This window comes from Zootoca vivipara, chromosome 15, assembly GCF_963506605.1.
Source record: "Zootoca vivipara chromosome 15, rZooViv1.1, whole genome shotgun sequence".
In the NCBI taxonomy this organism is placed as follows: Eukaryota; Metazoa; Chordata; class Lepidosauria; order Squamata; family Lacertidae; genus Zootoca; species Zootoca vivipara.
In genome coordinates this window covers 14,602,595-14,627,910 of record NC_083290.1, presented here as the reverse complement: position 1 = coordinate 14,627,910, position 25,316 = coordinate 14,602,595, and the positions used below count along the sequence as shown (strand labels likewise).

The 25,316-nt window shown below is 47.9% G+C and overlaps 1 protein-coding gene across 2 annotated transcripts; it reads left to right on the top strand.

Moving 5' to 3' along the window:
- LIG3 (DNA ligase 3) lies at window positions 1–25,253 on the top strand. Of its 2 annotated transcripts, XM_035138866.2 has the most exons (21): window positions 1–133; window positions 1,358–1,524; window positions 1,801–2,386; window positions 3,659–3,802; window positions 5,290–5,487; window positions 6,159–6,310; window positions 8,535–8,701; window positions 9,811–9,888; window positions 11,656–11,824; window positions 13,721–13,876; window positions 14,749–14,880; window positions 16,014–16,093; window positions 16,563–16,650; window positions 17,783–17,860; window positions 18,908–19,031; window positions 19,225–19,367; window positions 20,186–20,260; window positions 21,464–21,610; window positions 22,599–22,773; window positions 24,221–24,315; window positions 24,936–25,253. In XM_035138866.2, exons 3-21 carry the CDS (start codon window positions 1,828–1,830, stop codon window positions 25,167–25,169), a joined length of 2,994 nt encoding a protein of 997 aa, XP_034994757.1. In that variant the 5' UTR covers window positions 1–133; window positions 1,358–1,524; window positions 1,801–1,827; the 3' UTR covers window positions 25,170–25,253. The 2 variants fall into 2 exon arrangements, with proteins under 2 accessions (XP_034994757.1, XP_034994761.1); XM_035138870.2 differs by lacking the exon at window positions 1,358–1,524 and having other exon boundaries at window positions 27–133.
- Window positions 25,254–25,316: the final 63 nt, after the last annotated feature.

Here is a 25,316-nt window from a genome sequence, read left to right as displayed (position 1 = left end):
GGTGACGTCACGCCGCAGGGGTCGACGCGACGTTCTGTGCGCATGCGCCCGCAGCACCCGCGCGAGGGGGCGCCGGAGATGCCCGGATTTAAAATTGGTCTTCGCCGAGGCTGAAAGGGCGGCCTGAAGGAAGGTGGGTGTCCGCGAAGGAGGGGAGGTGGTTGAAAATGGGCGAGAGGACGCGCCGGTGGGTCCTGCTCCCCGCTCTTTGAAGGAGCCTAGACATGAGGTGATGGTGATGGGCGCCCATATGGGGGCGTGGCTTGCGCTCCCCCCTCCCAACCGTCACTCTGTAGGGAAAATAAATGGCGCGTGCGCGGTACCCACCAAGCTTCCCCCAGCCTGAGGCCACAGGGAGAAGGAAAAATGGGACCCGGGATTGGGGAGGGTGAAGAGCTGTTGTCAAGGGGTCTCTCTTTTTCTCTCTCCCTGGAGCCTCCTTTCCCCCCGTCTCTTCCGACCTAAGATAGACTTGAGGTGGTGAGGAGGCTCTCCCAATATTCAGGGTTGGTGGGATTAGGATGTGAGTGTACTAAATAGAGAAGCGGGTCTGCTCCACGTGGGATAACCCTGAAATTGCTAGGCGTGCGTTTCGTTTTGTAATACATTTCTCCTACTGACTGTAGCCATTGCACATGTTTTGCTTTTGCAACAGGACTAATTTAAATAAAAAGATTAAAAACTGCAAACCCACCCAGTTCCATTAAGCTTCAAGTGTTGTATTTGACAACAGCCAGTTTAAAGTGCAAGTGTTCGTTCAAATGCCATTTGTAAAGAGGAAACTCTTCCCAGTCTTGAAGGAAGTCAGGCCCATGGAAGCTCTCTTCTGCATGCCTTCTTTCTTATAACCAGCCCAGTCTTCCTCCTTAGTTGCCCCTTGTAGAACACAGCTGTGAGGAGGAGGATGGGAACAAAAGTGGAATTAGTGACACTGCCTGTCTTTGGCTTTGACTCACCTACCCTTTCATCTGCCCTATTAGCCGCCACAATGTCACTTGACCAAACCAGTTTCTGTGTGACTGGGAAAGAGTTTTGTAATAATACTATCGCACCAGAAAAAAATGTTTTCCCTCACAGCTGCCAAAAATAACCACAGTTTTAAAATGCTGTTTTCTAATTTCAGCCTCTCATACGTGTAACACTCTCAGAGGTGGAGAGGGTTGGATTTCTTGAAGTACTACAATTTAGAAATATATAAAGTTTGAAAAAAGTAGAAGTTAAGGCCTGTATTTTCTGCTGATGCGTCATTTTTTAAAATAAAAAAAACTGCAATTTTTTGGTCTTACAAGGCTCAGTGTTGTTTTGAACATTGTCTTTTATTTTAAATGAAATGTATATTTGATTATCCATTGTTTAGGAGCTGTATCAAGAGGGTTTCCCTTTATAAGGTGGCTTTACATGTATTTTGAATAAATGAATCCCAAGTAAAAGTCTCCATTCATTGAGGAAGAATGATGTCTCCAAGGGTAGTGGTGACTCCCCCTTTCAGCAGAGACTGCAAGAGCCCTGTTGTCTCTTAAAAAGGCAAGTAAATTGATCGTGGCCTCAGTTTTGCTTATCTAGATCCCTTTTGTACAGAGTTATATGTGTCTTTCCCCACCACCCCCCTTCTTTCTCTTAGCACAGTGAGAAAAAAGGAGACCAGGGTGGAATTTACACACATATAAAAACGCTGTGAAACTGCTTTTTTTAAAAAAAAGTTTTGAAAAATACATAGATTTTTACATAGCTCACTGTCGCCATCTAGTGTCACATTTGTATATTGTACTTTACAACACATTTGAAATGTTTTATTTGCAGCTGTGTAGCTGAGTCCCAGGAAACTACATGCCTTTTCTGCTCAGGGTACATCTCCTAAAGGCAGCCAAAACCCTCAGCAGAAGTGAAAAAACCTCCTTGCTTTCAGCACAGACAGCTCAAACCCGTGCTGGCCACAGTTTCCAAAAGATCGTTGCCTTCCGCAGGTGTTCTTGGTTGTGGAGCAGCAGCAGCACCCCATCTCCAGCTGGCTGGTGGTACCAGCTGTGCATTTTCCGTGGCTTTCTCTTCCCGGCACCACTACCCGTTTGGCCCTCAAAGCCCCTGTGCACAGTCTCCGAGATGGCAGAGCAGCGGTACTGCGTGGACTATGCCAAGCGGGGCACGGCAGGGTGCAAGAAGTGCAAGGAGAAGATCCTCAAGGGGATGGTGCGAATCGGGAAGGTGGTGCCCAACCCATTCTCGGAGTCCGGTGGGGACATGAAGGAGTGGTACCACATCAAGTGTATTTTCGAGAAGTTGGAGAGGGCCCGGGCGACAACAAAGAAGATTGAGGACATCACGGACTTGGAGGGCTGGGAGGAGCTGCAGGACAGTGAGAAGGAGCTGATAAACCAGCACATCTCGGGTAAGCGGTGGTGGTAAGAGCAGTTTTATACGGTGGGCCAGTATTCAGAGCCTTGACTACTAAAAGTTAGCCACATTCTTTCATATTATTAGTATTAGCATTGCAAATTATTTATTTATTTATTTATTTGTTTTTATGATAATGTTTCTTAGTTTTCAATTTCAATCCAATAATGGCCTCATTATAGCAATACCAATTTATAATACAGTGGTCCCTCGACTTACGAATTAAATCTGTTCCAAATGCACATTCGTAGGTCGAAAAGTTTGTAAGTCGAAAAAAGCGGTTTCCCATAGGAATGCATTGGAAACGGAAAAATTTGTAAGTCCAGTAAACCGCATCTAAAATTCGTAAGTCGAGAAAACCCCATCTAAACCGCAACGGCTTTCCTTTCAGGTGTCAAAAAAAACTTAAGTGTGCGGCCATTTTTTTTCATTCGTAACTAGAAATTTTGTAAGTTGAGTACTTTGTAAGGCGAGCAACCACTGTACAATTATTAATACCAATCGTTCAAATACCAAATCATATAATTAAAATAAGGTGCCCCCCCACGTGCTAGAATTGATGACTTGATTATTTGCTTTATTTCTGCGTTCCAAAATTTTATTAATCTTATTAATAAATTATTATTATTATTTTATTAATTTCATTACATTCCAGTCATCATCATAATCCCTTATACAACAACTGCTATATTCATAACTTCTGTTTGTGTTGTGTTGGCACATGAAATGATTTATAAAACCACAAATGAGGAACTCAAACTATCTCCTTTTTCTTCCTGTGTTATTCTGTGTTAATCACATGAAATGATTTATAAAACCACAAATGAGGAACTCAAACTATCTCCTTTTTCTTCCTGTGTTATTCTGTGTTCCAATTATTCTGTCCCTGATGTTTCTTTCTGTCCTTGTGTTTATTTTATGTTTTTATGGCATTTATATCCCACCTTTCCATGGAACTCAAAGTGGCACACAGGGTTCTCCTCCTCCTCTCTTGTAATCCCCACAACATCCTGCCAGTCATCTTCCATTACTTTGCCAATAAGGATCCTGCCCATACTTAACCGATTTGTCACAAGTTCCCTGTGTTTGTCTTTTGAATTGAGGGCTAGATACATGTCAAATTACTTTTGCTAGTAGCTTCTCAATTTTTTAAAAAAAGTGGGGGAGAGGTTTCTCTGAACATGTATTACTCGAGACCTATAGAGGTGTAGAACAAATTCTGTGGCTCCTGAGGCCTTTAACCTTTGACCCCCTCATATCTTTACAGATCTGACTTCCAAACCTGCAAACACGCCGAAGAAAAAGTCCACCGTCCAGGCGAAGATTTCTCCCGGTGGTCAAATCACCTCCCCCAAGAAAATGCCGGCAGCTTCTTCTGATCCATCACCAAAGAAATTTTCTGGGTTTACAGGTGCATAAGAGATGGACGGGCCTCTTTCTTTTGGTTGTGATTCATTGGTGGCATTTCCAGCTCAGAGTCTTAGCTTTGGTTCTGTGGGGAAATCTGCAGGTGCCCTTGGAGGTGGCCAATCCATGTCCAATGAGCTGGGTTTTAACATTTAGGCCATCTGCTGATAGTCTTCCATTAACTGAAGATTTGGCAAGAGTCTTAAGGATGCAGGAAGAGCCCTGCTGGATTAAGCCAAAAGGGCCATCTGTTTCTGTATCTTGCACCTCACAGTGCAAAGCCCCAAAGGCTACAGCCCTCCCTTGCAGTTGCATCCCAGCACCTTGTATTCAGAGGTAGACTGCTTCTGAACATGAAGGTTCCATTTAGCTATTGTAGCCAATATGTTGGTAGACTGCTCCTCCTCCTCCTCCTCCTCCATCATCTCTATGAATTTGTCTAACTCTGCCTTGTAAGTAAGCCCACAAAAGTATACCAGTCTGCTGGAGGGGGGGCGGGGCTTTCAGGTCTCTCCTCCATTCGTCTGCTACATTTCTCTCCTGGGTGCAGAGGAAGGGCCTTTTTTCTCTGGCAGCCCACCTGTTCTGCACTGGCAATGGAGAAAGGATGGAACATGCTGTTCCTCCCTCTAGCCAGCTTGCTTGCCTACAAAGAATTCCTTGTCGCCTATGGCAAGTGGGCGAGTGGTTTGGGGCGGTCTAATCCCTTTTCTAAATCTAGCTAAGCCAGCTGGCATCACCACATCTTATCACAAGGGAATTCCATATGTTAAGTGTGCTGAGTAAAGAAGTCATTTTCTAATATCTGTTCTGAATCTGCTGCCCATCAGCTTCACTCCTAAGGTATGAAAGAGGTAGAAAAATGTACCTCCGTTCACATTCTCTACACACAGGGATGGGGAAACCTCTGCCCTGCCAACTTGTTTTAGCCTGCTGGGCTTCCCCATTTGGCCCATGAAGCTGTTTTGGCCGAGCCTCGCCCACCTTGCAACTCCCATCATCTCTGACCATTGTGCCTGGAGCTGATGGGTGTTGAAGTCCAGCAAGATCTGGAGGGCGGCAGGCTAGCCACCTCTGTGATACACACTCCTGGAAGTGATCCCTATTGAGTACGATGAGCAAGGCTTCCAATCACCCAGGCCTAGGATCAGGCCGGCTGGTTTGACATTCCAAACCATTTGCTGGGGATGATCTGCAGCAGACGTCCTAGTAAAACACAGGTAGCCAACGTGGTGCCCTCCAGATGTTGCTGGACTACATCCCTGAATTGTTGGGCAAGCTGGCTAGGGCTGAGGAGAGCTGGGGCCTTCAGCATCTTCAGTTTTAATCCAGAAACAACAAATCTGAGAAACGCTGCCTTGGATCTACTCACGTGCTGTTACCTGCACCTGGTCCTCAGGATAGGATGGACCAAAAGTGCAAATAAATGTTTTGGGGTGGGTGGGAAATCGCAGTCGGTGGTTCCCTTGAAGTTCTCCTTTTTCTGCACAGCTAAGCCGGGCAACTCTGATGAAGTGGCCTCGGCATCTCCCCGCAAGCCCAGCTTGTCCAAGGAGAAGAGTGATCCAAAGCACAAGGACTGTTTGCTGCGGGAATTCAGGAAGCTTTGCGCTATGGTAGCCGACAAGCCTAGCTACAACGTCAAGACCCAGATCATCCAGGACTTCCTGCAGAAGGGAACCAGTGGAGGTACAATTCCTTCTCCCGTTCTCTTTTTAAAAAAAATTGGGAATGTTTGTGTTGATGTAGAGGGCAGACTCAAATATATGAACAGTTATTTTTTATTATTATTTATTAAATTTGTATACCACCCTTCATCTGAAGATCACAAGGCGGTTCACAACAGAAAAATACAAAAAGAAAAACACAAAATACCTATATATATATTTTTTAAAAAACCAGTTAACCCTCCCCCCATATTATTTATTAAATATGAGTGATTTGCCAAATGGGACAGGTGGAACACAGTTCGTTTCCTCATCCTGGTGATGTATGGTATATGCATGCTATATGTCAGTGGTCCCCAAACACTTTCAGGCCACTGCCCCCTTTGTTCCATAAGCTCATTCCCAGTGCCCCAACCCTACAAAAAGCATTTTTCTGAATAGCAGTTTGCACAACCCACTAAGGAGGATCATAGCACAATAACATTCAAAAGAGTAACAATTAATTAGTTACTATTTTGCACTCAAAGTGACTTAGATGATAAAACAGCAATAAACAAATATTAATATAATCATCTGTGATAAGCTTGGGTTGCTGTGATTAGGGATGTGGGCTTTCCAGAGGCCTCTTCATTATGGGCAAATGTGGTCCACAGAGGCCAGGCTGTTCATTCTCACATCTTTCCTTGTACCCAGATGGCTTCCGTGGGGATCTCTACCTGACAGTCAAGCTGCTGTTGCCGGGGGTCATAAAGAGTGTTTACAACCTGAATGACAAGCAGATCGTAAAGCTCTTCAGCAGGATATTTGGCTGCAACCAAGAGGACATGGTCCGAGACCTTGAACAAGTGAGGAATGGGTTTGCTGTGTAATGGTCTTGAATCTTGGCCCTCCAGGCCTGTCCTTCAAGCCCTCAGGACACTCCCCAAGACACACACCCATCAGCCATCCTTGAGTGTTTTGGCCTGGCTGGGATGGGTCATTGAACTCTGATCATGGCTCTTGCTTGCCTGGGTGGAGGGTAGAGAGAGGTGTTGGTGTAGAACCAGGATTCAAGATGGCCTTAACAGGTTGCAGAACTGGCCCCAAACTAACCAAATGAATTACAGTACTGTATAGACAAATGTAAGGTTCTGCACTTAGGCAGGAATAATCAGATGCACACATTTAGGATGGGGGACACCTGGCTTGGCAGCAGTACATGGGGAAAGGATCCAGTGGTTTAGTAGACCAGTGTTTCTCAACCTTTTTTGGGCCAAGGCACACTTGTTCCATGTAAAAAATCACGAGGCACACCACCATTAAAAAAGTTAAAAAATTTAACTCTGTGCCGCCCTATATTGACTACCATGTTTCCCCCTTTTTAAGACACCGTCTGGGGATGTCTTATTTTTTTAAAATTTATTACTGTTTTTATTACAGTACTTGTATAATACAGTATTACAACTTGTGGCGGGCTGGACTGTGTGTCTGCGCGCGCACACACACGCATACGCCCATGCCTTCCCTTCCTCCCCGCGTTCATATGGAGCAGGCTGGGCTGGGGAGGGGGCACCTCGTCGACACTGGGTCTCAGCTTGCGCTGAGGGGCCGCAGCCACCCTGTCAGGAAGGGCCCCTATCCCGGGGTGTCCATGACCGTACTGCTAATGTGCCACCGCCAAGCAGCACAGAGGAGTCCTCCTCCTCCCTCCTCGCAGGCTCTCTGCTCCGCGGCGCTGCTGGGCTCTCCGAGCGTTCTGCGCTGCAGCAGCCGCCTGTTCTGGGCTGCGGAGAGAGCAGGCAGGGCGAGCACGCGCAACCTGCGGGAATTGATGCACTCCCGTCTGCGGCGCGTGCAAATGCAAATGGCCCGGGAGGCCTGCCTCCGCTAGGTCGGGTCTCCACACAAGGCGCCTTCGCCGCCGTAGCTGCAGGCTTCCCGCGGGGGCCGCCTGCAAAGCGCCGCGCCGAGGCTCCCCGGGAGAAGGCGCGCAGGTGCTGAAGCCGGAGGCAGCGAGGGGCAGATTCCGGCCCCGGTGATGTCAGGCCTCCCCATGGGACCGGGACCGGGGGGGGGATCTCGCTCAGCTTCGTCACTCTCCCGGACAGCAGCAGCAGCGAGAGGAGTGCACGCTCGGCCCTGGCGTCACGGCCTCGAGCGCAGGCTGGGGAAGAGGAGACGAAGGAGGCGCGCTCAGTGCGGTGGGGGCTGAGGCATGGTGGAGTGCCCCGAGCCTCTGGGAGCCGGCAGGAGGAGGAGGCGGCTTGCCGTGTCGTCACCCAGCAGCGCGCGCAGAGCACCCCGAGCCTCCGGCAGCCAGCAGCAGCAACAACAATCCCAGAGGCTCGCGGCACACCAGCCAGCGCCTCGCGGCACAGTAATGTGCCGCGGAACAGCGGTTGAGAAACGCTGTAGTAGACCACAAACTTTATATGAGTCAACAGAACGATGCAGCAGCAAAAAATAAAAAAAAGAGTGCTAATCCAGACTGCATCAATAGAAGTCTAGTGTCCACATTGAGGGAAGCAATAGGACTATTCTATTCTGCCTTGGTCAGACCCCACCTGGAGTCTTGTGTCCAGTTCTGGGCACTACATTTTAAGAAGGATATTGACAAGCTGCAAAGAAGGGAAACTAGGATGATCAAGGGTTTAGAAACCAAGCCTTTTGAGGAAAGGTTGAGGGAGCTGGGGATGTTCAGCCTGGAGGACAGAAGTGCTGTTACATTGAAAACGGAGCAAGCTTGTTTTCTGCTGCTCCAGGGGGGACAACCTGAATCACTGTATTCAGATGACAAGAAAGGAGATTCCAACTAAATATCAGGAATAACTTTCTGACAGTAAGAGCTGTTCTAAAATGGAATCAACATCCTTGGGAAGTGGTGGATTCCCCTTCCCTGGAGGTTTTTCAACAGAGGTTGGATAACTATCTGCCAGGGATTCTCTAGCTGTTTTCTGCACTACAGAGGAATGGATTAGATGACTAGATTATTCTCAGGGTCCCTTCAAATCCTACATTTCTATTATTTTGTGAAAAGACTCCCCTCCCTATTCTATTATGTGATTTAGTCTATGATTCTATTTTAAACAGGGTGATGTGTCTGAGACAGTGCGGATCTTCTTTGAGCAGAGCAAATCCTGCCCCCCGGCTGCCAAGAGCCTCTTGACGATCCAAGAGGTTGATGACTTCCTGACACAGCTCTCTAAGCTTTCCAAAGAGGACGACCAGCAAAGCTTGCTGCAGGATGTTGCAAACAGGTACAGTAAGAGGTTTGAGATTCCTGGCTAGGGAGATCAAGCTAGAGGGGAGGAACTTCCCCATGTCTCCAGTGTGTTATTGGAGCTCACATAATTCCTTACCATCAGTTTAGCTGACAGCTGGGACTGTTGGGAGTTGTAGTCTGACAGCGTCTGGAGGGCAGCAGATTAGAGGAAGGCCACAACAGGTTCTGCTCAAAGGACAGATTCTGAAGTGGCAGCATAAGTTGCCAGCTTGCTTTTGCAGAAGCAGGGATCTGTTTGCATGTCTGAATGGAAAACTGTTTTGGTGCTTTTGTAATCCTGCTCGTGCAGTGATAGCAACCAAAACAATCAAGGGGATGGAACAAATCCCCTGTGGGGAAAGATTACAGCATTTGGGACTTTTTACTTTAGAGAAAAGGTAAGAGAAGGAAGTTTGTGAAACTATGCATGGCATGGAGAAAGTGGACAGAGGAAAGTTTTTCTCCCTGTCGCACAACATTAGAATTTGTGGTCATCCAATGAAGCTGAATGTTGGGAGATTCAGGACAGATAAAAGAAAGTCCTTCACTCAGCACATAGTTAAACTCTGGAATTCTCCCCCACAGGAGGCAGTGATGGCCACTGACCTGGATGGCTTTAAAAGAGAAGTAGAGAAAGTAGAGAAATTCATGGAGGAGAGAGCACTATTGATGGCTACTAGCTGCGATGGCTCTGCTCTGCCTGGAAACCACAGGAAGGGGGAAAGTGCTGCTGTGCTTGGTTCCTGCTTGCATGCTTCACTTTGGGGCATCTGGCTGACTACTGTGAGAGCAGGTTGCTGGACTAGATGGGCCACTGGACTGATCCAACAAGGGGGGGGGGGAATCACAGGGGAGAAATAATCTGCATAGAAGTAGGAGGGAGGCTCAGCGTTCTCCCTGCTGCTCCTTCCTTTACAGGCTGGCCTGGTAGGCTGCTGTTGCGTCTATTTTGATCTTCAGCACTGCAAGCTGCATGTTCCTTATGATTAAGTTTTTTTAATAAACAAGTGCACAGTTTGCAGCTGATAAAATCTCCAGTGATTAATTGTTATGCTTCATGATCTTGTTTTGTGATTGTTTTTATTGGTTTTTTTTAATTTTCAGGTGCACGGCCAATGACCTGAAGTGCATCATCCGGTTGATAAAGCATGACTTGAAAATGAATGCTGGAGCCAAACATGTGTAAGCTCTCTCTGTGTGCATGTCGTTTCCAGAAATAATGCAGAAGTCTAAAAATTGAATGTGATGGAGACGTAGAAGAAGACCGCTTGGGCTCATTTTGAAATGGAGCTAGAGAACCTGCTGCTCTTCCAACTCTAAACAGCCCCAGCAACCAAGCTTTTAGTGTGGCATAGCAGTTATAGACTGCTAGACTAGGACCTGGGAGACCAGGCTTAAAATCCCACTCAGCCATGAAGTTCATTGTCTCCCAACCTAATCTACCTCCCAACCTAATCTACCTTAAAGGAGTACAGTAGGTTTGGGGAACCATGTATACCAACCTGAGCTCCTTGGAGAAAAAGATGGGATATAGCTGCATTAAATACAAATACATATAGCGTCATCAGCCCAGTATTGTGCTGTGCTCTGCCAATGGGATTCAGCAAACGCATTCTGTGCCAGCTTTTGGAACGCCTGCTGAAAATGTTTCTATTCTGCCAGGCCTATGCAACCAATTAAGAAAAGATCCTTCCGCGATGGTTAATGGTGTAACAATTATGGTTTTATTGCTGTAAACCACATTGACTTTCTTTTATGATTCAGTGGTACACAATTTTTAAATAAATACAGTCGTACCTTGGAAGTTGAACGAAATCCATTCCAGAAGTCTGTTCAACTTCCAAAACGTTTGGAAACCAAAGCGCAGCTTCTGATTAGCTGCAGGAAGCTCCTGCAGCCAATCGGAAGCCTCATCGGACATTCGGGTTCCAAAGAACGTTTGCAAACCAGAACACTCACTTGCAGGTTTGCAGCGTTCGGGAGCCAAAACATCCGAGTACCAAGGCGTTCGGAATCCAAGGTACAACTGTTACTGTTAATTATTTTTATTGATCCCTTCTTTGCCAAGGTAACTCAAAGCAACTTGCAATATAAAAACAAACACATATGTTGACTCTGGCAACAATATACAGTTGTACCTTGATTCTCGAATGCATTGTGACTTGAACATTTTGGCTCCTGAACACCGCAAACCCGGAAGTGAGTGTTCCGGTTTGCGAACGTTTTTTGGAAGCCAAATGTCCGACGCAGCTTCCGCAACTTCTGATTGAGCCCAGGAAGCTCTTGCAGCCAATCAGAAGCCGCGCCTTGGTTTCAAATGTTTTGGGAAGTTGAACGGATTCCATTCGAGAACCAAGGTGCGACTGTATCTAAAAGACAATCCTATTTTTGAAAAGGCAGGATTAAAACATACCACCCAGTCAAGAAGGCCACAGATAATGAAGAGAGAAAAGCCTGATTGAAAAAGGGATGTTTTTTGCCTGGCACCTACCCTGACACTATGCAGCGATGGCGCCAGACAAGCCTCCGTGGGGAGAGAATTCCACAAACAGGGAGGTGATAAATAACGCATTGACCTTTAAATATCCAGACCTCAGTTTTCCCTCAGCTATTCTGTGGTCTTAATCCTCACACAACCCTCTTCAGCTCCTTTCTCCCCTCTTCTCTCTCAATTGACAAAAACACAAGAAAAGTCTACTGGTTCAGGCTAGCAGTCCACCCTCAAGCAAGCACATCCCAAGCACAAGAGCCCTCTCCCATCCTGTGACTCCCAGCAACTCATATTTAGAAGCATTGCTGCCTCCAATAGTGAAGGCAGGGCAGAACCATTGTGACTGGTAGCCATCAATAGCCCCTCTCCTCTATGACTTCATCTAATTTTATAGGAAAATAATATATGAGACTGTTAACTCCCACAATCTTTCTCCCTGCCTCCTTCTTTCCTTTCAGTTTGGATGCTTTGGACCCAAATGCTTATGAGGCTTTCAAAGCCTCGCGCAACCTCCATGACGTGGTCGAAAGGGTGCTGAGGAACCAGCAGGAGTCCCAGAAGGTGCCAGGCCTAAAGAGGATTCTCAGCGTCCAGGCCACGCTGATGACCCCCGTTCAACCCATGCTGGTAAAAAGAAACAACCCCAAACCCTGTAACCTGGTGGTTGCCTCATCCAGCCTGTGGAGTTCCCTTTAGAAGCCCTCCTGTCCCCATCTCTGTCAACTGTTTGGCTTTTCAGGAAGGCTAAAGCAAGGAAGAATCTAGTGGCACTTTTTGTGGGATGAGCTTTCATGGACCATCGTCCATTCTGCAATGTAAGAGCCTGGCTGCTGCCAAAGGGGGCCCATCCAGCCTAGCATTCTGTTCTCACAGTGCCCAACAGGATGCCAGAAGACGGGGGAAAGTAGGACAGGTGTATAAATCATTCCAGAGCTGCTTCCAAGGAGGGAGAGGTCTTGTGATCTGCAGGCGGGTCTTCCAAAGTGCTGAGAATCCCTTTTTCAGAGCGAGAGCAGCTATCCCAACCTGGTGCTTTCTGGATGTCTCCAACTACAGTTCCCATCAGTCACTAGGGCTGGCTAATATATCAATATATGGTCTAAAACCGGTTTGAAGTCCATATTGTGAGATCAGTTTCATAATTTTTGACCTGGCAATAGAAGAAGAAGAAGAAGAAGAAGAAGAAGAAGAAGAAGAAGAAGAAGAAGAAGAAGAAGAAGAAGAAGAAGAAGAAGAAGAAGAAGAAGAAGAAGAAGAGGAGGAGGAGGAGGAGGAGGAGGAGGAGGAGGAGGAGGAGGAGGAGGAGGAGGAGGAGGAGGAGGAGGAGGAGGAGGAGGAGGAGGAGGAGGAGGAGGAGGAGGAGGAGGAGGAGGAGGAGGAGGAGGAGGAGGAGGAGGAGGAGGAGGAGGAGGAGGAGGAGGAGGAGGAGGAGGAGGAGGAGGAGGAGGAGGAGGAGGAGGAGGAGGAGGAGGAGGAGGAGGAGGAGGAGGAGGAGGAGGAGGAGGAGGAGGAGGAGGAGGAGGAGGAGGAGGAGGAGGAGGAGGAGGAGGAGGAGGAGGAGGAGGAGGAGGAGGAGGAGGAGGAGGAGGAGGAGGAGGAGGAGGAGGAGGAGGAGGAGGAGGAGGAGTTTGGATTTGATCACTACCCGAAGGAGTCTCAAAGCGGTTAACATTCTCCTTTCCCTTCCTCCCCCACAACAAACACTCTGTGAAGTGAGTGGGGCTGAGAGACTTCAAAGAAGTGTGACTAGCCCAAGGTCACCCAGCAGCTGCATGTGGAGAAGCGGAGACACGAACCCGGTTCCCCAGATTACAAGCCTACCGCTCTTAACCACTACACCACACTGGCTCTACACCACTACACCACACTATGATTCATAGATTGTGAATCATGATATGTAAGTTTTTGTGCTATGCAAAAATCACAATGTGGGGGGAAACGTAAAGCCAGCCAATGCCTCTACATAGCTCCATCCTTATTTCAGACATTGTGATATATTGGTATATCATGATGTTGGAAACCAGATGTCGCACAGTGCTGTCAGCCACACTGGCTGGGCTGATTGGAGTTGTAATATGAGACCTCCAGAGGACACCAGGTTGTTGCAGAAGGTCCCAGGATCACACCTCAACAGCTTGGGTGGAGGGGAGAAGATTGGAGAAGATCCCTGCTTGAGCAGCTGGAAGATTGCTGTTGGATTTTGGCATAGACAGTGCTGTTTTACATAGGGTGTTGGTCGGCATAGGAGAAGACAACTTGTGCCTAGCTTGTACAAGGAGAAGGGACATAGATCAGGGCTGGAGAATCTGCCTTGTAGGTGGAAGGTCTCAGGTTCAACTCCCAGTAGGGTTGGGAGAGACTCCTACCTGAAATCCTGGAGAGCTGCTGCCAGTCAGTGTAGACAGTACAGAGATAGGTGAACCCATGTTCTGGCACAATACAAAGCAGCTTCCTGTGTTGTAGATGTGCATGCAATTAAAAGTCATAAGGTGGGATTTCCCTTCTCCTTCTTTCTCCCACAAGGCTGAGGCCTGTAAGTCCATCGAGTACGCCATGAAGAAATGCCCCAACGGGATGTACTCGGAGATCAAGTACGACGGGGAGCGCGTCCAGGTGCACAAGAATGGCGACCACTTCAGCTACTTCAGTCGCAGCTTGAAACCTGTCCTTCCACACAAGGTCAGTGGAACTTTCTGTTACTTTATTATGATTGCATTTATATCCCCCCTTTTTCTACAGGGAGCTCAGGGTGGTTTACATGGTCCCTTCCCCCATTTCCTCCTCACAACAACCCTGTGAGGTAGGTTAGGCTGAGAACCAATGTCTGGCCCAAGATCACTCCGTGAGCTTCGTGGTCAAGGTGGGGGCGGGGAATTGAACCTTGATCTCCCAGGTCCTAGTCTGACACTAACCACTGTGCCATGCTGTCTTTACACCACTCCAGTGTTTGGGGTTCATAAGCAGCAGCAGAAGGTTAACATAGTGTAATGAATCCTTGCTTGGAGGATGACTTTCATTGGAAGGTATTCAGACTGAGAGTATAGGAAATAGTTCTGCAGTGCTGGCTAACAAACATGTTGGAGAAGCCAAGAAGCCAGGCTTGCCCCTTTGATCTCAGGAGATGCATCCAAGATTACCTCTCACCTTGAAGTCCAAAGAGGGAGGAGGAGGAGCAGGAAATTGTAAACAGGTTGCAACCTAAGACATACCTTTCTAAACTTCAAAGGATAGAGATAGGTCGGCACAGAGTTTAAAGGTACTGGAAGAGTTTGGGAATCTGGAGGTCCCTTACGCTGTCTGTTTAAACCCGTTTCTGCAATGTGAGTTGTGCCCAAACTTCCAACACCCTTTGGGTCGCTTCCAGTGGAAACAAATGGCTGGCTGCTTACCGATATCACATGCCTGGCATGTTCCGCTAGTATTGGGGAAGTAAGTGCCCCTGCCTTCTCCAGCAAGGCTCTGCTGCCTGAAGTGATCACTGACTCTCCCTAACAGGAGGAGCGACCCTGGCAAGAAACCCTGATCTCGTGATGTGCTTATGTTTAAAACAGGTGGCCCATTTCAAGGACTTCATCCCCAAGGCTTTCCCAGGGGGACACAGCATGATCCTGGATTCAGAAGTCCTTCTAATCGACAACAAGACAGCCAAGCCCCTTCCCTTTGGGACACTTGGAGTGCACAAGGTGTGTGGTTATAATCTCTCCCTGCCCAGAAATGGATGAAATGACCCAACTCATTGCAAAGCAGGTTGATTTTTATTAAAACACAGCAAGTAACAGCAGATGGGAGTTGTAGTTGAAAACATCTAGGGGGCACCAGTTTGGGGGATGCTAAGCTTAGGTTGTGGGGCAGACAGTGGCAAGACACGCTGGTGGGTTATAGCATTGGGTATCATATGTAAGAAGACCAGAATTTTCCTTCCCCCCGTTCTCATGCAACTCATGGGATCGACCACTGAAACTGACAGCTTAGAGATTCAGGGAAGATGGGGAGAACTTCAGAAAGGCAGAATTTAGGGACATCTCGCCTGCAGAGAGGCCATGATTTACTTAAACTACCGGTATGGTTTATTAAACCTTGGTTTAATGTTACATGCAAATCCTGCCCAGTGTTTTAACTGTGGTTTGTTTACTGCCAGAAAACCACAATCTAAAGCTGTGTTTTTTACTGGCGTCTCATTTTAACATGCAAACCCAGCCTGCTTCCTTAACTGTGGGTTGTCTGACCACCTCACCCCCCAGGCACTCATCAAGCTAGAAGGGCGCTTTGCCAGCAAAGTTTGAAGCATTGAGGCATGGTTGGTTTGATCATCTGTGGAACAGCTCACTAGGTTGAACAGAGGGACTTTTCTTTGGTCTGGCAGAGATCAGTTTCCAAGACGAAACTGATTCCTGCATTGCACAGAGTTGGGCTAGATGACCCTTTGAGTGCCTTCCAACTCTTTGATTCTGTGAAGTTCCAAGAGGGGGGCAGGGAGCAGCCATGGGAGGATCTGAAGCCCTGTCTGTGAGCTGCACAAAGTGGACTCCAACTCCCAGCAGCCCCAGCCAGCATAACTAATGGCCAGGGGTAATGGGACCTGCGGTCCCACAAGGTCTGGAGGACACCAGCTTCTCCAGCCCTGGCACAGGGAGAGGCTGCGGCCAGTCACTATGGAGAAAGGCAGGCCAAAGAGGAGAGGCAGCAAGGAAACCCAGGGAAGACAGGGAAGACTGTGAGCCTTGCCAAATGGAAGAGCTTCAGCCTAGCTCTACAGGGTTTTTCTCCCCAACCCCAAATACAATCTGTGTTCAAACACATCACTGTCTCTCTGCAGAAAGCAGCTTTCCAGGACGCTAACGTCTGCCTCTTTGTGTTTGACTGTATCTACTTCAACGACGTCAGTCTGATGGACAGGTGGGTCTCATTCTCTCGGTATAACTCAACACCATATCTGTTCCTATTTATCCCTTTTGATCTGCAGAACTGGCCCTGCTACAGGTGCCATATAATACTCATTATGCACTTGTAAGAAATTGGATCTTTTAGTGTGGCAGCAGCCCTTCACCTTCCCTGCCCTTCACCTTCACTGTCCTCTTTTTCACACCTGTGAAAAACACTTTTGATTAGGCAAGCCTGCCCAGATAAGTAGAATGTTGATCTGTGTTCTAATCTGGTTTTTAGCATATCTTCAATTTTCATTATTCTTTGAATGTTTTAAATAGCTGCTTTTTTACTGTTGGGTTTTTTTTGGCGACTTCACTGTTTTATGCTTTTAATGTCTACATTTCATGAAATAAATAAAAATTAAATAAAGTTAGGCCCATTGCGTCCTGAAACTTGTTTTTCTCATCATCCCTCTCCATCTCTGCCCTGTTTTCTCCAGGCCGCTCCGTGAGCGCCGCAAGTTTCTCCACGATAACATGGTGGAAATCCCCAACCGAATCCTCTTCTCGGAGATGAAGCACGTCACGGTGGGTGCCATTCCAGACTGTGAGCTGAAAATGTCCCCGTGGGGAATATTGAAGACTCTCAAGTCGGCACCAACAAAAATGAGCTCAGTAATCTGAGGAGCCTCCCAGCATTAGCCTAATAATGTCCACAGTGTTCTGGAATCCAGACAGTTCTGTTCTGTTTTGTCCAGATTTGACTGAGGTGTTGGTAGAAAATCAGCACAACCTAGCTAGTATGGGGACAGAGTGACTTCCTTATGAATAACGTTTGCAGCCATTTGGGAAGTTTTTTAGATTGGAGAATAGGGGACTAAGAGGTAATGTGATAGAAGTTTATAAAATTAACATAAGAAGAACATATTTAGAGCCTTCTGGTCAATTGCCCCATCTAATGCAGCATCCTGTTCTCACAGTGGCCAGCCAGATGCCTGTGGGAAACCCTCAAGCAGGATTCAAGCAAATTAGTTCTCCCCTCCTGCGGCCTCCATTGCCTGGTATTCAGAAGCATCGCTGCCTCCAACTGTGGAGGCAAAGCAGAACCATCATGGCTAGTAGCCATCAAAAACACCCTCTCCTCCATGAATTGAAGAGGCTTAATCTAAACCATTGAGCCTAGGGCTTGCTGATCAGAAGATCGGCGGTTCGAATCCCTGCGACGGGGTGAGCTCCTGTTGTTCAGTCCCTGCTCCTGCCCACCTAGCAGTTCGAAAGCACGTCAAAGTGCAAGTAGATAAATAGGTACCACTCCGACGGAAAGGTAAATGGTGTTTCTGTGTGCTGCTCTGGTTCGCCAGAAGTGGCTTAGTCATGCTGGCCACATGACCCGGAAGCTGTCTGCGGACAAACGCCGGCTCCCTCGGCCTATAGAGTGAGATGAGCGCTGCATCCACAGAGTCGTCCACAACTGGACTTAACTGTCAGGGGTACCTTTACCTTTAGTATAAAATAAGAAAATGATGTTTATTAAGGGAAGTACATTCTTGAGGGAAAGAGTTTTACAGTTCTGCATTTTGTTCCTCATTATTATTATTATTATTACCGGTAGTAGTAGTATTATTATTATTATCATTATTATTCCTGCAAGAAACTAATACTGTACAGCCAATCACTCCCCCTCTGGTAATCCTTTTTAACTTGGCTATTTCTCTTTCAGAAAGCTTCGGACCTTGCTGATATGATCAACCGGGTCATCCGTGAGGGGCTGGAGGGGCTGGTCCTGAAAGATGTGAAGGCATGTAGCCTTGTGTTTTTGATGCACACACCGGACAATTTATTTCACATAGTTCATCAGCTTGGTTTATTTTTAAAAAATTAATAAATGGTTTACATAAAATGGTACAAAATATTCATTAAAATTGGTAATAAAACCCGTAAACATAATAAAATGATCATAGATAAAATCAACCTTTTTTAAAAAAGCAAAGAAACAAACATAAAATTACATGTCTAGATAGGCTTGCCTAAGCAAAAAGGTTTTAATAGGCATCAAACTGTACAACGTGTCTGCCTAATATCAAGAGGCAGGAGGTTCCAGAGACTAGGCGCATCACACTAAACTATCAGTTTCTTTCAAGTGTGCAACAGACATTATGCTGCACTTGTAAAAGTGACAACTCCACAGATTGAAGCAGTCAAACGGGGCACATTTTGAATACTTTTTAGACAGAAGAGTGAGGTGCAAATGTGGGTTAAACTGAAGATCTCCATCTAGAAATCGTCTTCTCTCTTCCCCTGCCTCTTCCAACTTCACATCTATCTGCTGGCATTGCCCTAGAGCAGGGGTCCCCAGACTTACCGCGCGGAGGGCAGGGGAGTGCGCGCGCAGCGGGCCGGAGGGCGGGGGAGTGCGCGCCCGTGCGCATGCGCACACGCACACGGGCGGGGAAAAAATCGCCGAAAATCGCTTGTGCGCATGCGTATGGGCCTTCCCCGACCCGGAAGTGCACCAGAAATGACCTCTTCTGGGTCGGGAGAGGCCCATACGCATGCGCACAAAGGATTTTTGCCGATTTTTTGCCGATTTTTTAGATCGTCGCTGCGCCGCGCGCCGTGAGAGCGGGCGGCGGGGGTCGTCGCGGGCCGGATTGGAAGGCCGATTGGGCCGCATCCGGCCCGGGGGCCGTAGTTTGGGGACCCCTGCCCTAGAGCTTCAGTGTCTATTTTTGCATGCATAAGGACTAGGAGGTTGCTTTTTGTTTTTAAACATGACACACAGCCCTGGATACGCTTTAGAGAGCTCTGGCCAACCGCTCCTTCTTTCTTGCTTTGGCCTGTGCAGAGCCTCTATGAGCCAGGAAAACGTCACTGGCTCAAGGTGAAGAAGGACTACCTGAACGAGGGGGCAATGGCTGACACGGCAGACCTGGTGGTCTTGGGTGCCTTCTACGGCCAAGGGAGCAAAGGTGGGTGTCTTAGAAACCAGCCTCAGAGGAACACTTGGGAGGCCTGGGAAATTTCCTGGGGGGGGGGCCTCCCCATCACTGCAACCAATCTAGTTGGTGGCGGTCCACGGGACATAAAGTCTGTGTTTCCAGTTGAGCTTCTCTAAAGCAGGGGCCCCGTTTCCCTCTCTCTCTGTCTCTCTCTCTGCCACAGGGGGGATGATGTCCATCTTCCTCATGGGCTGCTACGATCCCGACAGCCAGAAGTGGTGCACGGTGACCAAATGCGCCGGCGGCCATGATGACGCCACGCTGGCCCGGCTGCAAAAGGAACTGGACATGGTGAAGATCAGCAAGGTTTGCATCCTGGAGGTGTCACAGCCCTCGAGTGTTGGTTGCAGGGATTCTCAAACCTTTGACAGCTGCTGTCAAGACGGCATACATGGGAACAGGTCCAATGGCCCATCTAGCCCAGCATCCTGTTCTCACAGTGGCCAGCCTGATGTCTCGGCAGGAAACCCACAAGCCAGGACCTGAGCACAAGAGTGCTCTCCCCTTCCTGCAGTTTCCAGCAACTGGCATTCAGAAGCATCCCTGCCTCTGACCATGGAGGCAGAGCATAGCCGTCATGACTAGTAGTAGCCATCGATAGCCCTCTCCTCCCCAGATTTGTCCAATTGTCTGTTAAAACCATCCATCTGGTGGAACTCATTGCTTCTTGCAGGAGCAAGTTCCATAGTTCAACTACCTATGCATTGCATGAATAAGTCCTTTCTTTTATCCCTTCTGAATTTTCCAACATTCAGCTTCATTGGATGCCCACAAGTTCTAGTGTTTCTCCATGCCCTGCATAATTTTTTTTAACTTCACCCATGTCACCTCTTGCTTGGCTTTTCTCTAAACTCAAAAGTCCCAGACTCGGCAGTTTTTCCCCTTGATCATTTTGACAACACTGAGCTAGATGGGATAACGGCCCGACTCCAGTCTTGTTTTGTGGGCTTTCCAGAACAGTTAGCTGTGATTGGCCACTGTGAGAAGAGAATGCTGGACCTCCATGGGCCCTGATACAGCAGCCAGGCTCTTCTTCAAAGATCTTCCAAGGTGTGCAGCTGGTAGGCTCAAGGAATGGGATTATTTTGAAAGTGATTTCCTGTGTCCGTTTCTCTCCTTCCTAGGATCCCAGTAAGATTCCAAGCTGGCTGAAAATAAATAAGAATTATTACCCAGACTTCATTGTTCCAGATCCAAAGGTAAAACAGCCTGAGAAGGAAGGAGGTAGGGAGGGGCAGGAACTGCAGGGCGAGAGGGAATAGGATTGTCCCTGTGCAAAAGTAACAATGGGCTCTGATTTCAGTGTGGACCTTTTTTAGAAATTGTGGGCAGAGGGGCTCAGTAAATGAATTGTTAGTGTCTGGTGTGGCTAGATAGGTGAAGCTAAGCAGATATGAACCCAGTTAGATCCTTGGTTGAGAAACCACTGTTCCACATGAGAGCTTTGTGTGTTGGGGTGGGCTAAAAATTCCACAGTCGTACCTTGGTTCTCAAACAGAATGCGTTCCGGGAGTCCATTTGACTACCAGAACTGTTCAAAAACCAAGATGCGGCTTCTGATTGCAATCAGAAGCCACGCCAGATGTTCGGCTTCCAAAAATCATTCAAAAACTGGAACACTCTCTTCCGGTTTTTGATCATTTGGGAGCCGATTTGCTCGGGAGCCAAGGCATTTGAGATCCAAGGTACGACTGTATACAAAAAATTGCACATTCCTAAACCCTTGGATCTGCCCCATGGCTAGTGGGTAGGGGAGAGCAAGAGAATCCCCTGTACTTCTAGTGCCTATGTGCCAAGCGGGCCTTGTCCAGCAATTGAAGTGAAGAACTTAAAAGCTCTTTTCGCAATAGATAACCCCAAGCAGACCCGGCTCAAAAAGAGCTCTGCCTTGCTTGGATTTAACTTGCACAATTTGAACCATCCTGTCTTCAGCCAAGTATGGTTTAAATCACGAGTTAAATGCGCACAGCATGCGTTCAGCTTGTGTGTGTGTGTGTGTGTGTGTGTGTGTGTGTGTGTGTGTGTGAGTGAAAAGTCCCTTTTAATCATATCTGTTCATTTGGTGCCCTACCTCTTCTCTGGATCAAAGACCAAAAGTGGGTTTTCCTATAAACTCAGAACACATACCATGTTGCCTTAACCACTTCTCTCAGATCTCCTGACCATGTTGAAAAAAGAATCTCGTTCAAGTATATTGGGAGCAGATGAATGTTTCTGACTTCTTGAAAACAAGGAAGAGGGAGCATAATCCAGGCTGTGTATATGTGCGTGCTTAATACACAATTCCGCACCTAGTACTCCCAAGACCTAGTACTCTGGCCATGAGGGCTACGCAGAACTGCATTGGGCAGCAGAGAGAGGGTTGGGTCAGCTCATTCTGCGATTGTTGCCTTCTGTCTTAGGAAGCGCCAGTCTGGGAGATCACAGGGGCTGAGTTCTCCAAAGCAGAGGCCCACACCGCCGATGGGATCTCCATCCGCTTTCCACGCTGCACACGGATCCGAGACGACAAAGACTGGACCACGGCCACTTCCCTACCACAACTCCGGGTGAGTCAGCCACTTCTTCTGCTCATTTGCCCTTCCTTCGGAACCAGAAGGAGTAGAACTTCACTTGATTCTTAGGGGAAGCAGCTGTAGCTCAGTGATGGAGCATCTGTTCTGCATGCAGATCCCAGGTTCAGTCCCCAATGACATCACCAGGTTAGACTGGGAAGGTTTCTTCTGCCTGGAATCTAGGAGAGCCGCTGCCAGTCAGTGCTGAGCTAGGTGAACCCATAGCTGTCAACCCTCCCCTTTTTTTGCGGGAAACTCCCTTATTCCAAGCCACAGCTGTCAGCCTTCCCTTTTTTGCTGGAAATTCCCTTATTCCAGCGCCGCTAATCCTGGATTGTTAGATATACCGGGCGTAGACTGTCCCCGGGATAGGTGAGGCTGCTGCTGATCCCTTATTTTCAAATCTGAAAGTTGACAGCTATGGGTGAACTTGTGGTCTGCCTCGGTACGAGGCAGCTTCCTCTTGTTTCATAGAATCATAGAATTGTAGAGTTGGAAGGTACCTCAAGGGTCATCTAGTCTAACCCCCAACCCTGTAGTCAGAACCAAGAGGCCTAGAATGATGCTTAGGTATGGGTGGCAAAAGGCTTCTGTCTGAAATCCTGGAGAGCCGCTGTCAGTTAGTGTAGGCAGTGCTGAGTAATATGGACCAAAGGTCTGGCTCAGCTTTATTTGTACATGTGTGTTTGTAAATAGATTGATAGATCTTTTAAAATTATCATCCTTTTCCTTTCAAGGGGAAGGGCTGCAGCTCGTTGGTGGAGTATCTGTTCTGCATGCAGGAGACCCAAGGTTCAGTCCCCAACAGTCTCCCCAGATTGGGTTGGCAAGGTTTTTCCTGGCTGAAACCCAGGGGAGCTGCTGTCAGTCAGTGTAGACTATATTGAATACAGTACTGAGCTAGATGGACCCGGAGGCACCTTCCTTTGTTCCTTGGCTGAGGGTTTCTAATGGCAAATCCCTGTACTCTGGCGGGGGGCAGGAGCTTTACCAGTTGTCCAAGGAGAAGTCTGACTTCACTGTGGTCGCCATGGAGGAGGAGAACTCCACAGCTGGCAGCAGCGGAGAGACAGAAGGGCAGTCGAGGTCTTCCACTCCCCGCAAGGCTCTGAAGCAGCCCTCCAGCAAGTCCCCGGCAAAAGCTAAGAAGCCTGAAGGTGTGGGGGCTGGGATGTTTGTTGCTGTGGGAGGGGGTGGTGGGGAGGGCTGTTGAAAGTTCCCTTGGGCATCAAACCCTGCCCCAAATACAGACACACCCAGCTGGGTTCCTGCTTTGTCTTTTGACAACACATGGTGAGAGGTGCAGCTGTAGAAGCAGGACCTTTATGGTCATGGCCCCAGGGCAGCCCAAAGCCACAGTTCTTCACTCTCTGCAAGGTGCACCTCCCTATAACTCCCAGCATCCTCCTTGGTCATTGGCAGGCACTAATGGGAGTTGGCCATCTAGCAAACCACAGGTTCCTCCATCCCTGCAGTGGGCATTGTACACTGATCAATCTGTCAGTTCATCAGTGATGCTGTTCCATTTTTGTAATTCATGCTTTAGTTTTCTCCATGTCTCTAATTATAATAGTTACTTATTTTTTGTTCTGGAAGCTGCTCTGAGCTTTGGACAAGCAGCATAAAATTGTTTCTGGATAATAATAATTTTTATTTATACCCCACCCTCCCTGGCCAAAACCAGGCTCAGAGCAGCTAATATCACATATATAACATGTTTCCATAAAATCAAGCAATCAATTAAAATACATCCTAAAATCAAATCAGAATCAAAGTGAAATCCAATCAGATGGCAACCCGCAAATTAGGGATGGGGACCTTAAATGCTCACCAGGCCTGTTTATACTGATTGTATATGAGCCTGCAAGAAAAATTGGGAGGCCACTTTCATGCAAGTTCTTATAAGGAGGGTGGGGGGGGGAGTCAGACTGGACCCCAGCCAAAGGCCTACCGTCTCTCATGGAGGGGCAACACCCAAAGCATGTTCTGTGCCAGTCCCTGCCACATGCTTTCCAAAACCCTCTCTGGGCCACCCTAAAGCCCATCCAAACCCTAATATAAAGACAGACTGTTGCAATCAAGTTGCCTGTCAGTAGCCAGGAATAGGGTGATGATCGGCCACTGTGAGAAGGGGGGAGACTGTATTTCAGTTGGTGGAGCACTCACTTGGTACCCAGAAGGTCCCAGATTCAGTCCCCAAGTGGGAGACACTCCTGCATGAAATGCTGGAGGTGCTGCCAGTCAGTGTAGACAGTACTGAGCTAAATGGACCAATAATCTCACTCTGTATAACAGCTTCCTGTGTTTATTTGAGAACAGGATGCTGGACTAGATGGTGCAGATAATTATTTTATAACTGGTGCAGATAATTATTTTAAGTGATCAGTTTCCCACTCCACAGTTTATGGGGTAAGGTGAGCTAGAAGACCAGTGCACTTTTTTGAGAGAGAGTGTTTTTAAAGTAGCATTGCATGACCTCTTGAGTGGGAAGAACGCATCACCACAAGATGCCCACCTTTGACCCTTCTGCACTGCCCTCTCCCTTCTCCTGGCAAGGCACCCTAACTCACTGGTGTATAATTTTTTGTTGTCTTTTTTTTTTAGCCAGCAAACCTGTAGAAAAGTCCCCGCTGAAGAAGGCCACGGAGAAGCGAGGAGAGAAGAGGAAAGCCTCTGAGCTGGAAGGAGAGAAGGGGAAGGTAAGAGGACCCGACCTCCTCATCCCTCTCCTGGGATATGGGTATCAGTGGCTACTAGCCAGGATGGCTATAATCTGCCTGCACTGTTGGAGACAGTATGCCTCTGAATACCTGCTCCTGGGGGGGGGGGTGTACTCGCCCCCTGCTTGCGGACTTCCCAGAAGTAGGTGACTAACAGCTGTGAAAAGGCGTTCCTTTGGCCTGATCTAGCTGTGCTCTTCTTACTTTCTTGTAACTGAAAGAAGCGTTCTGAATAACAATCTGCATCCTTTGGAAAATGTGTCATAGAATTGTAGGAAGAGACCCAAAGCGTCATCTAGTCCAACCCCTTGCGATGCATTTTATTTTCAAAGGAAGCCTTCCAGTGGTGGAAATGCTTTGTTGGGGGCTTCTCAGGCATTGACGATCAGTGCCTGCAAAGCCCCTTTTGTCCAAGCCCTCCCCCACCTTCGGTGATGTCAGGTAGGTGTGGCTCAGTTGAAGCAACCTCGTGGTCCAAATGGAGAAGTCCTGTGGGCCCGACTAGGCCTGTGGGCTGCCAGTTCCCAACCCACCATATAGCAAGCTGAGTCCCTCCTCACTCACCATCCTGTTGTGTCCTCCCATTTCTCCATCCGCAGATGCTGCTGGATATCTTCACTGGGGTGAAGCTGTACCTGCCTCCCTCCGTGGAAGGCTTCAGCAAAATCAGGCGGTATTTTGTCGCCTATGACGGAGACCTGGTCCGCGAATTCGACACCTCCTCAGCGACACACGTCATGGGGGACGTGGAAGAGAATCCATCTGCCAAGCAAGTCTCCCCGGACTGGATCTGGGAATGCATACGGAAAAGGAGGCTGGTAGCCCCTTGCTAAGCTGGTCTTTGGCCCATGTCAGGGCCACAGCAGCCACAGGGACAGGTGAGGGGAGCGAGGTGGCTTTTAAGGATGCCTTAACTACATTTTTAAAGAAAAGGTTTAACACCTTTTGGGATGAAATTTGCAGCTCTGATAAACTGACAT

What these genes read in the sequence shown, in the direction of transcription:
- LIG3 (XM_035138866.2), top strand. Translation starts at nt 1,828, where the DNA reads ATGCCTTTTCTGCTCAGGGTACATCTCCTAAAGGCAGCCAAAACCCTC. An exon ending in CTGCAGGATGTTGCAAACAG is followed by an intron (nt 8,702 to 9,810) that starts GTACAGTAAGAG and finishes TTTAATTTTCAG; the next exon opens with GTGCACGGCCAATGACCTGA. An exon ending in GGACACTTGGAGTGCACAAG is followed by an intron (nt 14,881 to 16,013) that starts GTGTGTGGTTAT and finishes GTCTCTCTGCAG; the next exon opens with AAAGCAGCTTTCCAGGACGC.